This window comes from Chamaea fasciata, unplaced genomic scaffold (genome assembly GCF_029207755.1).
Source record: "Chamaea fasciata isolate MVZ Bird 193981 ecotype frontalis unplaced genomic scaffold, bChaFas1.0.hap1 SCAF_3, whole genome shotgun sequence".
Lineage (NCBI taxonomy): Eukaryota > Metazoa > Chordata > Aves > Passeriformes > Sylviidae > Chamaea > Chamaea fasciata.
Window position 1 is genome coordinate 27,040,377 of NW_027094088.1, and position 22,207 is coordinate 27,062,583.

A 22,207-nucleotide genomic window follows, 5' to 3' on the forward strand; every position below is an offset into this window, starting at 1 on the left:
GCACATCTGTGTTTCTGAACTAAAAAGATACATACTTTAATTCCTAATTATTCACTTAAAATCCAAACCCATGGGTATAATGACTCAGTTTCTGAGGGCAGCGGAATTCATGTCATTCTGCAGTCATGATGTACTGCCAGCCTAAAGCAAATGCTCCTACATTTTTTTTTTATGCATGGGAGCATGAGATCAAGGGAGTTTTCAAACAAGCAAACAGCAGGAAAACAGGCAGTGAATACAGTTTGATCAGTTGTGGCAGACATTCTGTTAACAAAAAAATTCTCTTCCTTCCATTAAGATTAAATACTAAGACTTTTTGCTGTCATCTATGTTTATATATAATTGGATTTCTGTACCAAACATAGATTTCCTGATGCTGAATAAAGAGACCATTGTCACCACCTTTAGCACTGCTTAATATAGAACTTGTTCCAGATCCTTGCCAAAGCTGTAGATGCCACAGAGCAAAACTTCATTTCCTCACTCCAAGGGGCAGCTTCCCTTGGCTGCCCATGACCTGCAATAGACAAGGCTGCAACTCAAAGCACTTGTTCTTCTAGGCAGTACACAAAAAGGGAAAAATGACATGCTGCTAGCATTTCTGTCTCTAAGCAATGCAGGTAGTCTCTTCTGTCAGAAGATACCCAAGACTGTGATGTTTATTATTGCTATTTTTTGTAAAGTAAGCTATTAATCTTGTTTGTACTATACATGCAGGGAAACTGACAAAGAAAGATGAGATTCTGAACCCGTACCTGAACAATTCAATACCACATAAATCACTAAATGCCTATGAATTTTGACTTATGTAATGTTTGGGGGTTTTTTTAATATGCTCGACACACTTGCTGATTACACAGTTATCATCTCTTGGCAACCAGAAGTTTATTTCACCTAACACACTATTTAGTAAAGAAACATATTAAAAATCTTCTCCAGCAGAATAAACAATAGCATAGCATTTATTATAGGAAAGTCAAGTTTTTTCACTAACTGGAAAAGATGGTACAATGCATCAACTGAATGATAACAGAAAACAGTAAGATAGGAAGACAGAGAAACTGAGAAACTATGCATTTCAGTTCGTATATTCTTCTCTTACTCTTTTTTATGGGCAAAGCCCTAACTGCTACTTAAGTTTAAAGTGCCATGAAAACGACGGAATTACACTTTCATTTATCTATTTAAAGAAATCTGAGTCCTGCTTTGTTTCCTACTTGAGATGCAAAATTTAACAGAATATTAACAACACCAAACTCAGATGAGTGTGGGAATTTGCCAACCACAGTTACTCATTTCACACAGTGAGAACAATGCTGGACTTGCATTGTGCATAACATCTACAGCTTGCATACACATAAAACACTACTTTTGTTGGCTTAGGGATTTGCCTGGATGTCTAATGTCAAACTTTATCTTCAAAGTTTTACAACCATCACGACAATGCCATAGGCCAAAACCAAACCACACAAAACAGAAATTGGCAGTTATAAAAGAGCTTTCAAGTCTCACTTGGCAGCTCTTAACAGGGGGCTCCCAGAAATACATATCTACGTACATGGTCTCTATTGCAAGCCAGTACTCACCTGGGATTTCAGTCTTTGATCACTGGTACTCTGAACTTCAGAAATCTTTATTTCACTGTCACAGAGCATACAAATTAAGTCCCTGACTACATAGTCAAAATTTACAAAGACCATGATGCCATTAAGACAAGGTTTTGTATGCGTGATTTTATGAAACTAACACCCCAAACATTTATAGTCAGAGAATCTGAATTTGAAAAGATTATTTTTCTTTTCACCTGTGAAAAATTCCGCTCTCCTATCTATTTCCTAAGTCCCTACATCAGCCAAAATTTTGATCTTCATATGTATACACACATTTACAGTAGAAACAGACCAATGAACTTCAATCCAAATCTAAACACATTCATTAATCCAGCCTTGCAAATCAATATTCGGGTTGCTGTATCTTTTTTACACCCTCCATGTTTAAGTAAGAACTAGCACTAATTGTAGAGAGAAAAGGAAGCCTGACTGACTTGACATGATGATTTTCTTCAAGAAAATTGTTTTCAGAATGAGGTGGATAAGAGTAACTGCACCTATTTAACCATAAGTGAGACTGCAATTAAATTCTATTTTAAAATAAGTATATAACTTTAATCTCATAATTTGACTGCTATTACTATTATGCCTCTGAAAAGTAATATTTCCTGGAATTGCACTTGTGTGTCTTGACATATAATTCACACATTTAATTTTTAACATGCCTGTTACACTGAAGTAAGAAGCAAAATGACAACTATTGAACTAGCCCCTAATTAATGTAATTTCCAAATGTCACACATTCTAAAGAAAATAACTGCTCAGCAAAAATTTCACTGTGGCCCCTAATTTAGAAAAAAATAAATCCTCTTACCGTATTGATCCAATCATGTAGGGCTGTGCCAGCTGCACTACGATAGCTCCGCTGCCAAGCTGGTGGCATGTGTATCCAGAATCCCAATCATAGTTTTTTGTGTCTCCATTCAATAAGGCATTGCGACTGCGACTCACACCCTCAATCACACTGGCACAGTCTGCAATTGTTGCAACATTTTCAGTGGGAACTGTGAATCAAAAACACGAAGATGACAGACACACAGTCAGAAAACAGTTCAGATGCCAATGGTCTTTATTTCTGGAGAAGAACTGACAAAAAAAAAGACAGAAAATATGATCAACAGAAGGAAATTTAACTCACATAACATGAACTATGAACAAGTGATGAACAAGTGGAACAGATATTTTTTTATAGCACTGATTCCAGAATAGCTTGGTAAATTAACAGATGGATTTCAGTATTGGTGATATGAAAGCACTCTTTTAACACAATTGGGAAAAAATACCTTGTCCAGCAAAACTTTAGAAATTTTGAAATAAATTCCTCCTGTTTTCATGATGAAACCTCCCTGTAACATCTGAAAATGGCTGAAACATAGCTATGAGAAATTTCAGAGCTTCAGCATGCAAAAAACAGAGAGAATTTTCCATGAAGAGCTAGTGATTTCACTGTGCTACTGGTATCAGAAACATACTCTTAAGAAAGCCACTAACCAACCAAAACACCTTGAAGAACACATGGGAAAAAACTGCAAGCTCATTGCCAAGTAGTAATCCAAGGCAGTGGAAAAGCAACCAGTTCCGGAAAAGCAACTACATTATCAAATGTACTATCATCACTGTCTGCTCATAAAAAAATTACTAAAAACACCACTTTAATATTCCAGAAATCTCCTGATTCCCCTATTACTGATAAGAGGCTCTAAACAATTCCCAGATTCTTAGAGGAGAGCAGGTGTTAGACATTAGAAGTAGTTCACTGGGAACAATCTGAAAAAAGCAAAGGCTAACAATGCAAACTAAGAGTACTGGCATTGAATTAAATAACTTGACTTCCTTTTCTTCCTCTCCTCCCTGGGAGTAAGGGAACTTATTTGCGTATTCGTTTTATATAGGCTTTACAGCCTCTTCTATATAGAGCTGTTTCTTTATTAGGAAGAGGAAGCTATTGCAATCTTGATAAAAAAGAAAATGAGTAAAGGATAGAGTCAAAACCAATGCTCATTTTGAGGCTCCATGGCATATTCCAGACACACTCTAGATAAGTGATTGATTGAATGTAGTGCAGCTCAGTTCATGCAATGTTTTGCCTCTGTGACCTCTGAGCATCATCCGGCTCCTCACGTTTAGATTTCTGCACTAACCCACAACCCTCCTAAAAAGATGGGAGAAGATGGGTAAGAAGGTGTTACCCTGCTTAGTCAAAAAGTCCTTAAAAACTGTACAGAAACTGTCTTGGTGTGTTTTTAATATAATTCTGTGGTCTTCCCTACAACAGCTAATTAGAAAGTGACTCTGACTAATTGAAGTGCACAGAATGTGCCATCCTGTTCCTTTTCTCTAGGGGGTCTGCCACTCCCTATTTTGAATGTTCATTATCATCTTTTATATACGCTTGATGAATTTATTAAAAGTACCATCTGGTGGGGACTCTGCTCTGTGCTGTATTTTCAAGTCTTTTGGTTGTCTCCCTTTTTCCCGTTAGAATTTCTGCTTCAATTCAGGTCACTTATTTACAAATAGAAACTGTCAAAACCAACAGTCTTGTTTCTATTTTTGTTTCTTTTGTTTTAATCCAGCAGCTATCCAGCTCTTTCAGTAACCAATATTGTCAGAGAAAAGTGAAGATTACAAATACAAAAATCGGTGGATTTTTTTCCGCTACTGTTCATACAACAGTTTTGGGCTGAAAAGTCTGATTTGCTTTTATGGAACAGCAAAGACATGTGTTAGCAAAGCAAACACATTCTGTAAGCAAACAAAAGGAGAAGATGATTGAGGTTACAGGACAGTGGCATCAAACATTTATTAAAACTTACTTTCTTGTCTCCTTGTCTTATGTTGCAGTATAGAGTGAGGAAGAACTGGCAGTATATTTAATTCTAGCAATAGTATTTTTATAAAGGATTGCAATTTTCAAGAAATGGCCTAAGGGTCATCTATACTGACTATATTTAAAGATAAGACGGATATGTTATATGTCCTTAGAGATCTTACAACAAAAAAATGCACCAGAAGTGTGTTGTTGCCTCAGTTATATTTATTTATCACTCCTCAAGCTTGTTTCTCTTACTTTGTATTTTTAGCCTACTTGATTTTTCATAAGAATTTTTTTTCTCCTGAAGCATTCTGAAAAAAAAAGTACATGCTGTGACTGCCAAGTGGCTTCCATATCTCAGTGTAGACTACTTCCTTTCATCTCTCATTCTGGACAGGTCAGCTTTTGCTTTCTGTCCACCCACTGTGACTTCACTACAATGGGGGGGGGGGTGGAAACAAAAGAAAATCTTCAAATTAACTTTTTGCAACACAGGAAGGAACAGAACAAAGTGGGTGTATGTACTGGTTCACAGAATAAGCCATTAATAAACCTTAAATAAATTATGAAAGTAAACATTCAGGGAGTCAGCAGATCAACTACACAGTCTTATTTTATAGGAAAGCAGCAATTTAAAGCATTATGGACTGTTGAATATATTTATACTGCACTCTAGGCAATAGTCAAAAGTTCTCTGCTTATGTGTCATCACTGAAAAAAAACTGTTCATTTTTAGTGAACTCTCTTAAAACACTTACAAAACTAGCATTGTGAAGAAACTACAAACAAGAAATTACATTAGAAGAAAAATTTTTGTTTTAGTATGGAGTGGCTTTCTTCTCATGATTACATCTGTTAAACGTTCAGCTTCCAATCGCTCAATTTTTAACTATAAAATTGCATTACTTCTCTACTTGAACATCTACTAAGCTGACAAAAGTTTCGTTCCTGGGTGGTTGGAAAATAGAAAGCTGAGACTAAAGAAAAAGAGAATTAAGGTTGCAAGAATTATTTTAGAGTTTGATCATATTGTATTAGAGAGTTAAAAGGATATTAGGCATTTTGCTCTCATTTCCCACATGCCAAAAGATGTGTTAAGTCTAATCTTTATTCAATATATGATTTATCCCTTGTGTATTTGCTTCATGGTAGAAAAAAAATGAAATCTACAGACTTGTCAGTTAATTAAAAGTACAGCCACATGTCCTGTCGTTCATTCCACATACTCTTCTATTTTCTTGAGTTGAAACTTGCTGATGAAATGACTACATTCAATTTGAATCTTCAATCAAATTATTCAAAGAAATCAAGAGCTCAAAAAAGGTGAACTTCAAAAAACTATCAACAATATTTTCACCTTTTTCAGTGAAAAGCTTTCTGCCAGCCATATTTAGCTGTAAAAGAAAACCTCACTAATACGTGTTTTTGTCTAACTGTCAGAAATTGTATTAGAAAGAGTTCAGAGAAGGCTGATTCTTCACTTGATACTTGCTACAACTCATGATTCCTAATCCAATAAATTAGAACAAAACCATTCAAGTCACTAGAGCTGGCCATACTTTTGCCAACTAATTGGCTGCTACAGGGCTCTTTCATTAAAAATTATGTCTGCAGAAGAATTTCAGAAACATCAGTCATTTTAGGAAGTGTGCATCCCTCCTTGTAGCACTGGAAAAAGACAGAAAAGGATAAAAAAAAAAAGAACTGAGACCATATGAACAGATCTCTCTCGAAACCGACCAGGTGGCTGTCCTTCCTTGCAGAAAGGGAAAAAAAAACATCCCTGCAGTATATAGATTATCTTCAACTTTTCATAATTTCCTAAAGCTATGGCTGCAGCAGAGCTGACTTATACTGCTGGGTAAGCCTGCATTGTTTTGGAAAAATGTGAACTTTTTTAAAAGAGAAAAAAAAAAAAATGATAGCTTTGTGTGGAGTCAACATTAAACTAGACAAAAACCAGCATCTCTCACTGCTTCCCTGGGGAGAGGCAAAGCAATTTTTTACAAAGCTGAACCACACACTAGGAAGCTGATATGACTGGTTTCTCCCTGTTCCACATTCAATTTTGTTTGCTCTTTTTCTTTTTTTTTTCTAAATAACTGCCAGAGTAAAAGACAAGTGAATATTTATTTGTATCATTTTATCCCTTTTAAAACAAGTTCTCCTAAGGCATTGAACAGAACACAAATGAAGGTTCACAATGATTCCTAAGTACTGAACAGCATTCCCCAGAGGGTGACCAAGGATATTCCAGTGTTTTACATCTATCTTCTGCTCTTCAGTCATTATTCACTGTTCTCTCTTTTGTGTGTAATGTACAAGTTACAAGACAGTCTGATAGACTGAGACTGACTACACACCAACACTGCTTTGTGGAAAAGCCATCCACATTGCACTCCCAAGTGACCTTCACCAGCTCAAAATCAGACAGAAGGTTGGTCAAGCCCACAAAATCCTTGACTGCCCCTCAGCACTGAGTAGTGATTAAAGGACTGAGGTTATCAAACTTTTTTCCATTTGAGGCAGAGAAGAGGAATTTTTTTCCTCTGTTAAGGTGGGAAAAAAAACTCCCACAAATCTAGAGGCCTTGCACAGAAGCAGTCCTTTAACTGCTGTTGTAACATCTTGCCATTGGGCAGATTAAAATTATTTAACAATACATCGATGACACCAGGTACTGCTTCCAAAGGAGTATGTTTCTTACGTGTGAAAATATTCTTTTTTTTTTTGGATTCTAGATTAAATGGCTAATGACCATTCAAAATTTCATAAGCAGAAGTTCATTATAAACAAGCACTATGTGAGATTAAAGAATATTTTCATCCTTGTTAAAATGAAAGAGTTATGTTAATATCATGAATTTAATATGAAAAACTGTTAACTTACACATTTAGAGATAATACTATGCCAAAAAGAAAAATACATCTCAACCCCAACTTCTGCATTAGGGAAATAATTTCATATGATTACATTCCTTTCTGTCATCTCATTTCACAAGACAACAAACTGTAAACCAACACTTAAACACCAGACAGTGCTATAAAGAGCATTTTCTGCTGCTTTTGCTTCAAAACTGCTACTTAGCTACCACTGGGTCATGTCAGCACCACATCCAATATCGTACAAAGTGACTGTATAAATCATCTTCCACATTCACTTTTAATTGTAATATGTCAAGTTAGTAATTTTTCATTAAAACCTTGTACACAAAAACAAAACAACATAAAATTGTTCTTATCATGAAACAGCACTTCATTTTTATTATTTGTTTACCAGCCTTCTAATCTTCACTGTACAGTGACAGCCATTACATAGACACTATATATCAGTAGTAATATATTTGATAAATTATGCTCTTCACATATACAACCCTCTGATCAAGTTGAGTATCTTTTACAAAAATTAAATAAATAATTACTCAAGTCTCCACAGAACATCTCTAACCAAATAGCTCAGAGACCTCATTTCTTTGGAATGAGTTTTCAAATGACAAAGTCTTCACATATTATCTTCAGTGTTGTTTTGGTAGAAGTAGGGGTCATCTTTTTTTTGAAAGGACTTTATGGTCTTTGCGGGCTGACCAATACTTCATTTTTTTAATAAAATGGGGTAGAGAAACAGCAGCTGTGTTTCTTCTAACTCAATTTAATACTGCATTTAATATCATATGGGATAAGCAACAAACCCAGTGAACTGCTTTTCAAGGGTTTAAGATGAAAGTTTCTCTACTCAGTCAAGCCTAAAAGCAATTTACTCTGATTACTGCACTTCTAAATATTTCGTTAATTTTTCCTAATTGCTTTCAATTCTCTTTATTGTATCTGGTCACTTCAGAATCAGAAACAAACATTACAAATCCTCATTAGAGCAATAAATTAAATCTGTACCAACCCATTAGTACTAATACTGAGGTTTTACACAAGTGGCCCTTGGACAGACAGTCTGCTTGATCACAGGAGCCATACAGTATGGCGCTTTATGGTAATCATCAGAGGTATGAAAAAAAGCATTAAATGGATATAATATTTCTTTGCTGGATCAAAGTTGTTGAGAATATTTTTGAATAGGCAATACTGAGGGCCAAAAATTCTGATGGAACAGTCATAGGTACCCCAGCTCCATTGCACAACTGGACTAGCCTCAAGTAGTCCCCAAATCTTTCCATTTGTATCTTTCTCATCATAAACTCTAGTGGCTCATGTATACAGCTGCTGGTGCCTAATCAACAGTTGGAAGTCTATCCACATCCAAAAAAAAAAAAAAAAAAAAAAAAAAAAAAAAAAAAATTAAGTCTTTCAATTAACTACTCCCCAAATTCTTACTTTTAATTTCCTAACAATTGTATTGACTAACATCCCTTAAATATAAAAAGCTGTAGAAACCTACAGGCTTCTCTTTCCTTATTGTTGATACACATACAACAGCTTGACTGATCCATGCTGAACAACAGCAAAGTTGCCCTTGATTAAGAATCACCGTTAACACCAGAAACCCTCACTATTATTCTGTCCAAAGACTATTCACCTGAAAGATTCTACAAAAATATTTTCACTAACAGAGGATTTTAAATAAAGTCATATAAAGTCTCCATCCCCTATATTACCCTTAAAACTTAAGAAATGTTAAAATAGATTAAATAGTGTCTCACCAGAACGATCACTCAACTAGAAAAAAATAACTGAGTCTATGAAAGACGAGTCATCTACAGTGTAACTTCACTTAGACAAACATGTGCAGATGCACTGCCTTGCCTACTTATGATCAAAAAAACTTTGTGTTGACATTCAAAAAAATTTATTCAAGTCCCAAATTCAGCATTTACTAAATAAATTTGATCATCTGAAATCAAATATGTACAAGTATTTGTACACACTAACTGATTTTGTATGAAGTTTCTAAAAATTCACAGCTGGCAGTGCTAACTATGAAATTTAGCTCAAAGGTTTTATCAGATCTGAGATACTTTGTTTCTCTGCTAACCAACTTACTGAAGGAATGTTTTCTTTTAACACAGTTCTTCTTTACTGCTTATTCTATTTTGTAGTCAATTGTAATTGCAACACTACTTGTACACTACCTAAAAGAAAAGGAATGCTTTTGATTTGCCTTTGTATAATGCACAGGGAACAGGCTGAAGGAATGGGGTCTTGGTTTTTCATGGCTAAATATTACAGTTTTCTCAGAAAAATTTTAATGTGAATATGTCTTACTAAAAACCTGCCTTCTCACATGACAGGTACATATTTAAAATTTAAATATATGTTGAAAACTAGCATGAACTCCGAAAATTTTGCTGAAATTCTTGTTTTTATACCAATAGTAATAAACTATGGGAAATCCCACCTAGACAACTACTAAATACTCACTTTCCAATGAACTTCAGGATCTGGCTTTTTTGAGTTTATATGGAAGAAAGCACAGAAACCACCCCATTTGAACTATTAAAAAAAATCGATATTAAGTCTTTCCGTGACACATTTTATCATTCAGTACCATTGGTCTGTTGGGGATTTCTACCTTAAGTAACATAAAGGTACTTAAATCAGTGTTATATAAGCTGCCCAGAGCTAAGAGAGCACCAGCAGCCTGGTGTTCGGAGAGTAATAGCAGCATAGCCGATATAATGTTCTGCCATGGCTAAGCATGTCTATGACTCTTTGGGGGGAAATCAACACATGAGAGCTTACTTTCAGCAGTTGTAACCAGGCTGTATAAGAGGCCCTAAATGTCCAAATCCATCATCACTACAATAAATAGCTGTGCTTAGTCCATCCTTGTAAGAGAATTCAGGCTAACCTACTGGGAGGCATGAGCAACCATACTGTGACAGGCAAAGAAAAGTCATATTGCCAGCACTAAATGACTGACAGCTACCAGTGGCTTTGTCAGCATGGCTGGTTTGAATTTTAGCATTCTTGCAGCATCATTAATTAATCCACAGCACTGGAATTTCATAGAAGTTGTAAGGACTAGCCAACTAATTCCATGCTTTCAATGCTATTTAACTCAATTTAGAGATTTATGGATGGAAACAGAAGTAGAGTGCAGTAATGGCCAGCTTTAAAAGACAAATGTTTACAACAGTTCATGAAAAAGGAAAATGGTTTCATCTCTTACCTATCAGACCTTTCTCAAGAGTAAAGGATTTGTTCGTGAACATGCATTCAAATGCCACAATATGGAAAACTTTGTTCACTGTGTTGTGGGTCCCAACAATTCGAATATACCTATGGGGAAACAAAAAAAAAGGTAAACAGCTCAAGTTAAACACGACCAACTTCTGTGCACTTAAATATAATTGATTCAGTTAGATTATAATGTGCAGACCCATAAAAACTGAGCAACTGTTTAAAAAAAAGAAAAAGGAGTAAAAAAGAATATCAGTTTCATAGCAGGTCTGCATCTAGTCAGGATGCTGGCTCCAGTACAATTTAAGAAGAAAAAAAGAATCTCTAAAGACATGTGGAATCTGTTAAAAATGCTTCTGGATTAATTCGTCAAGAAAAGCAAAATTAGGGACCTTCTGTTTCAGAAATGGTCTGTTAGTGCAAATATGTGCTCATGGAGGTTTTAAACAATAGTAATAATAATAATAATAATAATAAAAATAATAACAACAACAATAAGTACAACACTAATAATAATCATCCTTTTACCAAGAAATTTTCAGCACCGTGAAAGATTTCATACAACCAAGACAGACCCAAAAAAGGAGTCAGGCTTTTCTTCAAAAGCCAAAAATTAATTCCATTTTATTAAGACTGTTTCTAATTCTAACACTGGATGAACAGCAGATCAATCACTGTTGGTGTATCTTTTATTAATATTGAAAAAAACCCTTATTCAAATATGATGAAAGAAAGCTACTCTGGGTTTCATTCCTGGTGGTATAACTTACGTTTCTACACTCCAATTGCAAATCAAATATTGCTGCTCTCAAACACTACGACCTCTTCACCTGCTGCATTATCCTGGAGACTTCACCTTCCATAAAGAATCACTAACCTTGATTCAGGCTGATTCCGCATTTTCTGAGGAGTTCCAACAGTCCTTACTATAAATTTTGAAAAATCTCAAAAGGGCTATTGTACGCCTCTCAATAAATGCTGAACAAGCAACCAGAAAACTACCTAAACCAAATACCAATTACTTCATAAGATGGGTTACCCACACTTGCAGAAAGCTTTGTATGAATTCAACTAATTTCAATTAACAACTATCAGAACGTATGAATCTTAAGCAATATCTTTAGTCTGTCTTTCATTTACATGGTATAATTACATTTCTAACTTAATGGCCATTCACCAACAGCATTATTTTGGCTTGCATTCTTCATCAAATCAAGTAGAGAAGATACAGACTATCCTTTCTGAGATTTTCTTTTTAAACAATAAAACAACCATCATAGCTATTTACTGCGCTAATGCTCAACCTCCAAATTTAATTTAGAAATTACTTTCATAATCATAACTTGGAACAAAGAATTATATGGTATTGCCTAATTAGCATTAACTCACAGATCAATTATCACAGTATCAAATGTCTTGAAAGTCAGTCTATGTAGAAAAAGTAAAGATGCAAAAGTGGAGAAAATATTTATTAGTCATAAAGAAGGTGAATCTGTGTTTCAAGAGTAAAAATCAACTCAGTCGTTTCTCTGTAGCAGTGCCAAATGCATGTGAAGAGCATCGCAGGAATCTTGGTTGACAGTCGGGCAAACAGAAGGTGTTTCCCCAGACCGGCCCATGTGAACCAGCTGACTTTCTTTTTATGAACTCACAACCACAGCTGGAACCCCAAACACACAGGTAATGTCCAAAATTCAACAACGGCAACTGATCTTGTTCCCTCCAGCCACAGAAGCACAGAATTCAATTAAACACAGGAATAATTTAGGAACATTTGGAAGTGCACATGGAGGTTGGCTTGCCATGGAGACTCCCTTGTCTCTCCCAGGCAAGGAATGTATTGATTGAGCTGTGCTGCTTGGACAAAATGCACCAGGCAAACCAACAGAGTGTTACTAATGGATATGTACTTTGACATCCTTCAGTTACGCTTCCTTGCCTTAAAGAGCTTAGAGAATAAACAAAGTAACAAGATTAATAGGAACACAAGAAACTGCTTCATAATTAGCTCTAAAAGCTAATTTACTTAGGGGTTTTTTTTTTGTGTGTTATAAAATTGTATCATTAGAGCAAACTTCTTGATTGTTTGTTCAGAGCAACTGGAAGTTGTTCATATTTCTGCCAGCTACAAAGCAGATTCATATGACACAAAGTTATCTATGAATCTTTGTGTGATTGCAGAGTAAAAGAATCACAGTCCAATGCCTAAACTAGCTCCACTGTCAATGGACTTTAGACTCAACTGGTAAGACGGGAAGACAGAAGAAACCCCATAATCATTCTTTGAAGAAAAGACCTTGATCAATTTGTGGGGTTTAGATGAACTTCCCTAGATGGTAAATGGGAATGCAACATGAAAAATTTGCCCTTTACTTTGTAATTTCTGGCCCTTTTTGAGAATAATGGATACTGATAATACATAAGTGCTCTAAGAGTTTCATTCATATGTCACAGACTTCTGTAGCCACAGAGAGTCAAGCAACATGTAACCCTAAAATTGTCACAATAGGAATCTCAGAAAAATCTGGTTGGTGGGGTTTTTTCCCCACTACCAAGAAAATTGTTTTGACTATTGGGAAACAGCATGTTCTACTGGATCTTGGTAGAATTTTAAACTACTGACTACCTGGGTTGATCAACTAGGCATCTACCTGGCAACATCTCTCATTCATCTCCCACTTATCCCAGAGCAATTCTTCTCCTTTATATGAAATTATTATATTGGCACTCTGTTGGGACTACATATGTGAGCAACTAAAATTATGTTTTACTTCTGCTCTTTACATTTGTAAAGCTGACACATATAATTCAGATAACAGCTGTTGCAGATCACACCACTGATTCTGCTGTGGATACCCTGGAGGACTACAAACACCAAGCTCAGCTGCCTACATCATCCCAACAGTGTTTAGGACATATGTGTCAAAGCATGAAAATCTACATACACCAGGAGTCATTTTAATCCTTCATTATAATAAAAGCAGTAAGATATAGATAAACTCTAAAATATATTAAGCACAAATTCCAATTCCTTGAAAATATTAAAACAGAAGACTAAATAAGGGGAGGGAACGAAAATTAATAGGTATTTTGCACTGATATCCACTCTTCAGTTACTATCAAAGCAACCTAGAATAGCAACAGCAAACTCCAAGAACTAAATCTAATATGTATAAAATGTGCTCTTATGAAATTGACATTTAATTTTCCTTTGTGAAGGATTTGGTATGAGATACTAGTGCTACAATTACTATATACTTTATACACCTCCTCTAACTGCTTAGATCCACTAGCATTCACATTCCAATCACCGCCACAAAGATGCAGGAGGCACAGCCCACCACACAAGGGCATTAGAAGACATTGTGTTTGTTTTTTAGTGGAAAAGGAAACAGTGTTATTCAACACCACCCAAACTCCATTTATTGACAACTCCGTAAAACCAATAATCCTTCAGACTCACACAGCTGAATCAACAGACCTGTGGCAGGAAGAGAGAAAAAGCAAGGGAGAAAAATCTATTGCCAGCATTAAATCATGTGGAATAACAGTGGACATAAATAAATACATAAAATAAAGAATTAGCCCAGAACAAACATGAAAAGCATATCTGTCTTTTGACAGAAGACAAGTTTTCCTGTACGTAGACAGGAATGTCTAATAAAGTCTATTTTATACCAAAGGAAATCCCTGCTGCAAATATTGAAAACAACAGTGACAAATCAAATAAAACACTTACACAAGACAAAATCATTGAAGTCCAGTAGGAAAAGTACATCAAACACCTACAAAGTCTGGACAGTAACAAACATTTTCACCTTGGAAATACAACCGACAGTGAAGCAGTTTGAAAACACAACACATTTCACTTTGTAATGTACCAGAATATGTATGCAGATATTTTATGATGGGGCATTCAAGTGACTAAAAATATTGGTATACAACACTTAAACAGGACATGTAATCGTTCGTGTACCACATGTGAGCAGTATGTCAGCCAATCAACCAATGCTTCTCAAAGGATATAACCAAATTAACACTGATGTGCTTTGGAACATAAGTAACACCTGCACAATGTGATAATATGTTTTGCATTCCATACATAATGATCTGTAAGAATGATAAGCTTACAAATGCTTTGTTCTTTTTTAATGGTTTCCAATTTTTATTTCTTTAAAACAAGAAAACCCACAATTTCAGATAAACTTGCTTTAATCTCCATCCATGCACTGTATACATCTCTAGTTCTAATGAAGTTCTTAAATCTGAACTTGGTACACCTGGTTTTATTTCAGGTCAGACCTCAACCCAAAACAGCTCAGTTTCCTAGAACCTGTTTGGATTTGAGCAGAAATCTGCAATTACACCTGATCTCATAATGGACTTCCACTATAAGAATACAAGATAAAATACAAGAAGATATTAAGATTTGGATGTCAAGAAATCTGTATTTAAACCATATATATTTGTGATTTGACTTCAGAGCCAAGCACAACTTAAATATCATACTCACTTATCTTTATGCCATCTCTACTGAATACATAAAATGGGACTCTAAGAAATTCAATTGTATAGGAAAAAAGTAGTTTTTAAATAGAGAAGAAAGCATTGTTCTTCAGAAAGTCTAATTCTGGAACAAACTGGACAGGGAGACTCCGAGAACAGACATGAGCTGGCTCTGCACACCTTCCAGGCCAGTGTGACATGAAGCCAGACTCTTCCCCAAGTGAACTTCATCTTCAGTAGGTCTCCTTTTCTTTGCATCAACTGCATCATCATGAGGTTTAGACTTAGGATCAATTTAGCTTCATGATGTAGATCTGTTGTAGCCTCCACATTTTTAAGCATATTGAATAAAATGAAAGAAAATACAGGAAGGGGCTGTTCAGTGAAATATGAGAATGTTCTCCATTTTCCCCAGCTTCTCATGCTCCACCAGTCTGTGAATTTAGCATGCAATACTTATTTCTTGCTCCAGTGACACTTCAGTAAGTGCTATCTAGATCTAGACTAGAATCAGACTATAAACAACATGACAAAAAAATACCTGAAAAGTATTAGAAAAAAGTGAGGGAGGATGGAAGGATGGAAGGCACAAAAAGAAGGATAGACTGATTTCAATCTGTATCAAGGTAGCTCGACAAAGAAATAAATGTTTCACAGTTTTAACCTGTGCTTAAAAAAGCAAGTAATTTTGAAATTTGTCCTATAAAAATGTAACGAAGATATATACAAAAATTTGTATTTAGCTCTGGCATCACAAGAATCTGACAGACAGCAGTAAAGAAGGGTGGATAAAAAAAAAAGGTCTGAAAATTATTAAAGAAAAAAGAGGCAATTATTGAAAGAATCCTTTGTATAGAAACTTTGTTTGGAGGAATCATTACTAATCATAAACACAGTAACTTCTGGTATTTGAGCTCATAGGTGTAAGAGAATTAGAGAAGACCTCCAGGGCTCTCAAAAGGGGATCATAAATGCACATGAAGAATTAAATGTTATAAAAAGGTAAAAAAAAGCCCTAACAAACTGGCCAACCAACAAATAAACTAAATGTACAACAACTAAATAAACCACCACCCCTATCCAAACAGTGTAACATTTTACTTACAGAAAAATACATCCAAGCATATATGCAAGAAACCTTACCATTCATTATGTTAAAATTATACTGGAAAACTCCTAAATAGTCAAATGAAATCAGCTAACTATTGGTAACATAAAAATGACTGATAATTGTTTTTCATCAATATTTTCATGATTTAAAAACTTGTACCTACAGATACAACTCCTTGCAGTTGCAGGTGGTTAGAGAATTGATGCAAAATATTGCTGGCTCAAGTTCAAAGTTGCTGCTCAGTTCTGGAATGCCGAAATATGGGGTAATTCATTAAGCAAAGTATCTCTCGCTCATTTTAAACATTTACAATATAGCACGTAGTGTTACTATTCAGGTGTGGTCTGGATCTGAGACAAGAATGCCTTTGTTAACTGAACAAGCTTGGGTTCCTTAAATAAAAATATGATCATAAAATTATTAAACCCCTGTATTACCCAGTGATTTACATATTTAGAAACACCAGCCAACAGAGACTGTATCACAAGAAATATCAACCTGAATTGTCCAACATTAGGAGCAATGTTTGTAGGAACAAAGCCACTAAAAATAAAAAATCACAAGTAATGTCCCACTCAAAGCAATGGAATGTCAGTTCTGAGTGCTTAGGTGTTCCTTTCTAACATAAAGTGTGCGACACCTGTTCTGCTCCTGATAACACACAGCTCAGCCAAACTTTTAAACCATGATCATTCTTTAGAATGATTTTAGAAATTATTAATGAAGACTGAAATTCACAAGAAATATATATCAGATACTATGACAGAGAAGCCTCATTGGAAATTATAAGACTCATTCTTCATGGTTGTGAAACAAATGTGTGTGGTGAGATAGAACAGTCGAAGTATCAACCAATTATTTCTAAATTCACCAAGTTCTGTCTTTAATGAGAAAAATCTCATGTGATACCCATTAGCAGTATCATCTGCAACACATATATACCATTGCTATATCAGTTAATCAGAGTCTCTAAACTTCCTTGCTTGTACTTTCCAGCATATTCAAGACCCAACTCTTAGCTACTGCAGCCTCAACTGAGCTATAAAATAAAAAACAAAAGAAATATTATTTATGGGACTATTCATCAAACACAGACATTGCAACAGATTCAGTCTTGTAAGCTTAATAGGTCTAGTTCTTTTAAATTGTGTTTTACTGGAAATAATTGATGACACAGTGAAAGAAGGATCATAAATTTGGATTTCAAGTAGGTGGTCTATATTAACCTGTACAAGCACCTACACAGCTCATCAGCAATGAGATGGCAAAAGGGAAGGGCAGTGACTTCCAACATATGCACACAAATAATAAAATATGCAGAAACTCAAGTTCATGTGAGAATAGTTGGTTAAAGACAGAGCATTTAAGACAGAGAACTACTGAAAGGATTTCTTGTTCTCACTGCTTCTCTTTTTTCCACTTTTTTGTGGTTTGTTTTAATTGTAGAGTAGAACCACATGTATCACACAACATTTGCCACATTTCTCTTGCTGATTTAATAAGCAGTGAGAACTGTTTAATTCAGAACAGCACTCTGCAGTATTGCACCAATTAAACTGATTACAATGGAACCACTACCATCAGGCTGGAGGTACGCTGAGTGTCACAGCCCCAAGAAAAAATTGTTTTGTTAAAATGTAGTTCTTGTTCTCCTACAAAATGAAAATAACTTCTGTTTGACATGCTTATGAAATACACCACTAAAACTTGTGAGCAGACCTGCAGAGAACAGAAATATATTGACTGAGGTGCTGAATTCAGATGTCTTCAATTGGTTCCTTAACAAAGGAACAACAACCACTCAAGAAGTTCTCTTCCTGTAGCTAAGCACCTAAAAATATGAAACTGTTTTAAATCTAATTTCATAAATCTTAAAATCAGTTTGGGTGCAATGGAAGAAGAGAATAAATGGCAACCAGAAAAATAAAGTAAGGCTTTTCTTCCAAGCTTTCTTTTAGAATGCAATAAAAAGTAAAGTTCTCACCTGCCCAAATTTCTCTAACACCGAGTGAGCTGCACATAGGTGTTACTATGTAGCAGGTGATACTAATCCAGTAGCATATTGCAACCACTGATGCACTGAACACCTCCTCAGAATGGACCCCAGACTCAAATGGAAGGAAGAACACTACATACAGACCAAATAATGTGGTGAGTGAGGCATAAACTAACAAATAGGGGTTTGGGTACTAATTAATGCAAAAGCTAGGTAATAGCTAACCAATGAATGCTGATGCATTTGTTTGTTGAAATGTATAAATAGCATGAAGTTTTGATGACTGAGGAGCTAGCATTTTGTGGGTCATCACCCAGACCCCTACTTGGAGCAAACTAGAATAAAAAATAGAAATACCTCAGCGTGTGAATCGACACTGCACAGGTAACAAGCCTGTGTTTAAGACAATAATGCATATTTGTATCAGTAACAACAAGAAATCTGCCTTGATCTTTCTTAGTAATGCCTTTCAAATACTTAATAACAGATTCTACAGAGCTTTGAAAGGACATGAAAAAATCAGTACTTGCCTGTGCACGAAAATTTTGAACAGCTGGAGGATGACTACTTCTGTAGTGAAGTAAGCTTTATGGCCATGGAAAAAAACACCAGAGTAATAACTTCCTTCACTGTGAACAAAGAATCTCTTACCCAAGAATGAAACAGAGCTTTATCTGGATGCCTGCTTAAAGACAGAACGCATTCAGCCATCATCCATTTGGCTATCTATATATTAAAAAGTGCCAAAGAGCAGTTTCATCTACTCTTTCAAAAAGTAACAAACTGAGTGTAAGAACTGCGCTGAAAATGCTGGAAGTTGCAAATCAATGGCCTTAGAGCCAAGTTACGACAAAATAAAGGATTCTTAAATAATTTAATGATCTACCTAGGATCCTCTAATGTAACAAACTTATTTCTTTTTCATAAACCTCTGCCTTTTTCAATCCAGATGACATGTAGCACTTCTTTTCCAAGCTTAAAGCTGTTTCTGAAATATTTTCATTACTCAAAAAGGTACTGTATTAGACCCCAAATCAAATAAATCATAATACCTTTTTCCTCTACTGTTAAGTTTGGAACTGTGTTCAAAACCACTCAAATGTAGCCCAAAAATTCATACATACATATATATATATATATATGTAAATAAACTGTGACGGAGATTTTCTAAGTGCTCTGATCCATCTAAATGCTTACCACAATATCCTTGACACCACCTTATAAACCTGTGTTACACTTCTGTTTTCACCTCAAGAGTGGCTGGAAGAATTCTGCCTATACAGCACATCTCTAGCACTGACAGTTTCCAGCATTTGGTTTGATGGAAACTTGTTTCCTTTGACTTCTACTTTTGACTGTTGCTGAATTTACTCAGCTAACACTTCGAATGTGACTCCTCAATGAAGAAATAAACCACTATACCTGAACAAAAAAGTCTGAAAAAAAAATACAGAAGACAAAAAAAAGAAAAATAAGTAAAAGGCATTTCCCTATACTGCACAGCAGGTAAGATAGTGAGAATGAAATGACTGATTTAGGATATTAGCTGTAACAATTGTACAGGCCATCAGAAACCTGCAGTTACACATTTGTGTTGGAATCAGCTAAGCTAGTCTATTTATGTGCTTGTTTTACCACACCTACCCTCAGGATATTTGATAGCTCTCCATTGTTATTACCTTGTATGCGGCCTTCCCAAAGTGGCCATGAGCATACACAACTCTCTCCTCTTCAAAATCCAATTAGATCATTACAACATTACATTGAAAAAATGGCCACTGAAAGGCGTTAGGTTGTATTGTATCTTCTTCAGGCAGATTTTTTCCTCTAAATAACATGATTCTTGCCTCAGAAGTGATAGAAGTGCTCTGTGGAAGAGTATCTTTTAAATTAATCTGCCACACAGTTATATGAATCTCAGTTCTGTAGACATAAACTTCATTAGCACATCAATTCAATTTTCCTGAACATCCTGCATTATCTTTTAAATCATCTACTTCACTTTATTAAGCTAATAATTTGAACTCAGTACTGCATTATTTTGATATGTAACTAAACAGTAAGTTAATGCATTTTATTCTTATATATGAATGCAGTGAAAACACATTTCAGGAGGCAGCTCTTTATTATACCTCACCGCTTTATTCCTAGTTGTAACTGATGTCAGTTAGGTGGCTATTATCAGTCTATTCAGTACCTTTTCCTCCATAATATTATTATTCTTCTTCTCAGTATAATGACATAAATATCCATTTAGAAATGGAGACAATCAATATTATTTATTGCTTTATTTTCATTAACTAGAAATTTACAGAGAAGGCCATGACTTCTTTCTGCTCTTCATGGAGTAGAACCTTTGAACTTCAGAACTAAGGCTCCTCAATCTGACCTTCCTCACCTGGCCTCTCTGCCCTTCCTTACCTATGCTGAAAGTCAGTTTTTCACACTTAATTTTCAGATCTCTTACTCTCCCCTCTCTGCTCATGCAATCTTTCCTTCACCTTGGGACCCAATCTCCCTACTATGTCATGTATCCTGAAATAGACAGTGTATTTGATTTATTCAAAATGAATCTTGATATACTTAGAACACAGTCTCCAGATTTTACTGGAAATCAATAATTAACCTGTGTACTTTCCATCACAAAATGACGTTTAAAAACCCTACTGCCTACATATTTAGCAGGTAATTCTGGTATTGATCTATGTAATATATATCTTTTGATACATACCCTAACCATTTATTACATATCTCATCAGAGAGCTTTCTTGATGTCCTACAACCTCTAATGACTCAACTGCATCAATTTTAAACTAAACTCAAGCTTTTTGATAATTTTCTTTATATTACATTATAGTATTAGCTCAGAGAAAGCTGGTCATTGTTTCTACCTAAACATACACAGTTGACTCTAAATACTTCAATTTTCAGATTTGAAACATCAATTCAGGAAAAAGATGCCAGAAGCATCAAAATGGTAGCAAAAGAGTAGTTTATTGGCTGATATCAGAGAAAGGAGTCCAGGACCATGGATACCTAGAAAAAGTGACCAAAGTGCAAAGAAACAGTTATAATTTTTATGCCACAGTACCATTGGGTTTACACCTTACATTACAGATTCAAACACAAACAAGTCTTACAAACAACCCTCAGAATCCCAGTAGCTGAAACCTGCATCCCTACAACTCACCTGCTATTATCATCTTTGGTAGCCAGATTAAAATTAGAACATAGATGCTTAACTCATGCTTTCATTTTGCTGTACACATACACTATAGAAATCGGATTTCTGTGTTACCAAACTGCATTTGAAGTTCACTCTAATACTAAAGAATTCTACTATATTTGGTAATTTTCCAGAAATAAGCAAGTAAACCAAGAATACAAGGACTGGACATGAACAAATTTCAACTCTAATAATTTTCTATAGCTGGAATACTAAAAATTATTTGCCCAACGTCTGATTCCATTCTAAATATAAAGATTAAGTCCATACATGAACTATTGGGTGAAAACATCACAACTAGATCTTATATAAAGGTGTATGACTACACATGACAAGCAATTTGAGCAAAAAATATCTAACAAAATGCGTAATGCCAAGAGAAGATCAACTAATCTACAAGACTTGACATCTACTTGTGTTTCAGGAGAGATATTTAAACAAAAAAACCCCAAAACAACAACAAAAACCCCCACCACAATCATCCAAACAACCCCAAAAACTAGGAAAATAACAGAAATAGTAGGAAGAGGGACCTAAAAAAAAAAAAGGAAAAAATGCAAAAAAAAAAAAAAGCAAGTGACACCTCTTAACCTATTTACTTTCAGACATCAAAATATTCACTATGTTTTGTGAAAGATAAAAAAACCCAAAACAATAAGCAAGTACAGCATCATTTTGAAAATATCTTGCTAGGCATGCACTGTCAATATTAAATAGTAAGAATTCAAAGTTCATTTTTACTATCAATAATTCACTACAGCAGAATGTCAGTATTCTAAAAAGTAAACCTTATATATATGCTTTTAGTTCTG

The 22,207-nt window shown here is 35.1% G+C and overlaps 1 protein-coding gene across 2 annotated transcripts in view; it reads right to left on the reverse strand.

Annotated features, from left to right (window-relative positions):
- The window catches only part of BTBD9 (BTB domain containing 9), a 108,497-nt gene that overhangs the window by 30,143 nt on the left and 56,147 nt on the right, over positions 1–22,207 (reverse strand). For both annotated transcript variants that reach the window (XM_066178424.1, XM_066178425.1), the window contains exons 8-9: positions 10,546–10,655; positions 2,425–2,614 (exon numbers count right to left, since the gene is read on the reverse strand). In XM_066178424.1, coding sequence (XP_066034521.1) covers positions 2,425–2,614; positions 10,546–10,655 — 300 coding nt within the window. The remainder of the gene's footprint in view (positions 1–2,424; positions 2,615–10,545; positions 10,656–22,207) is intronic.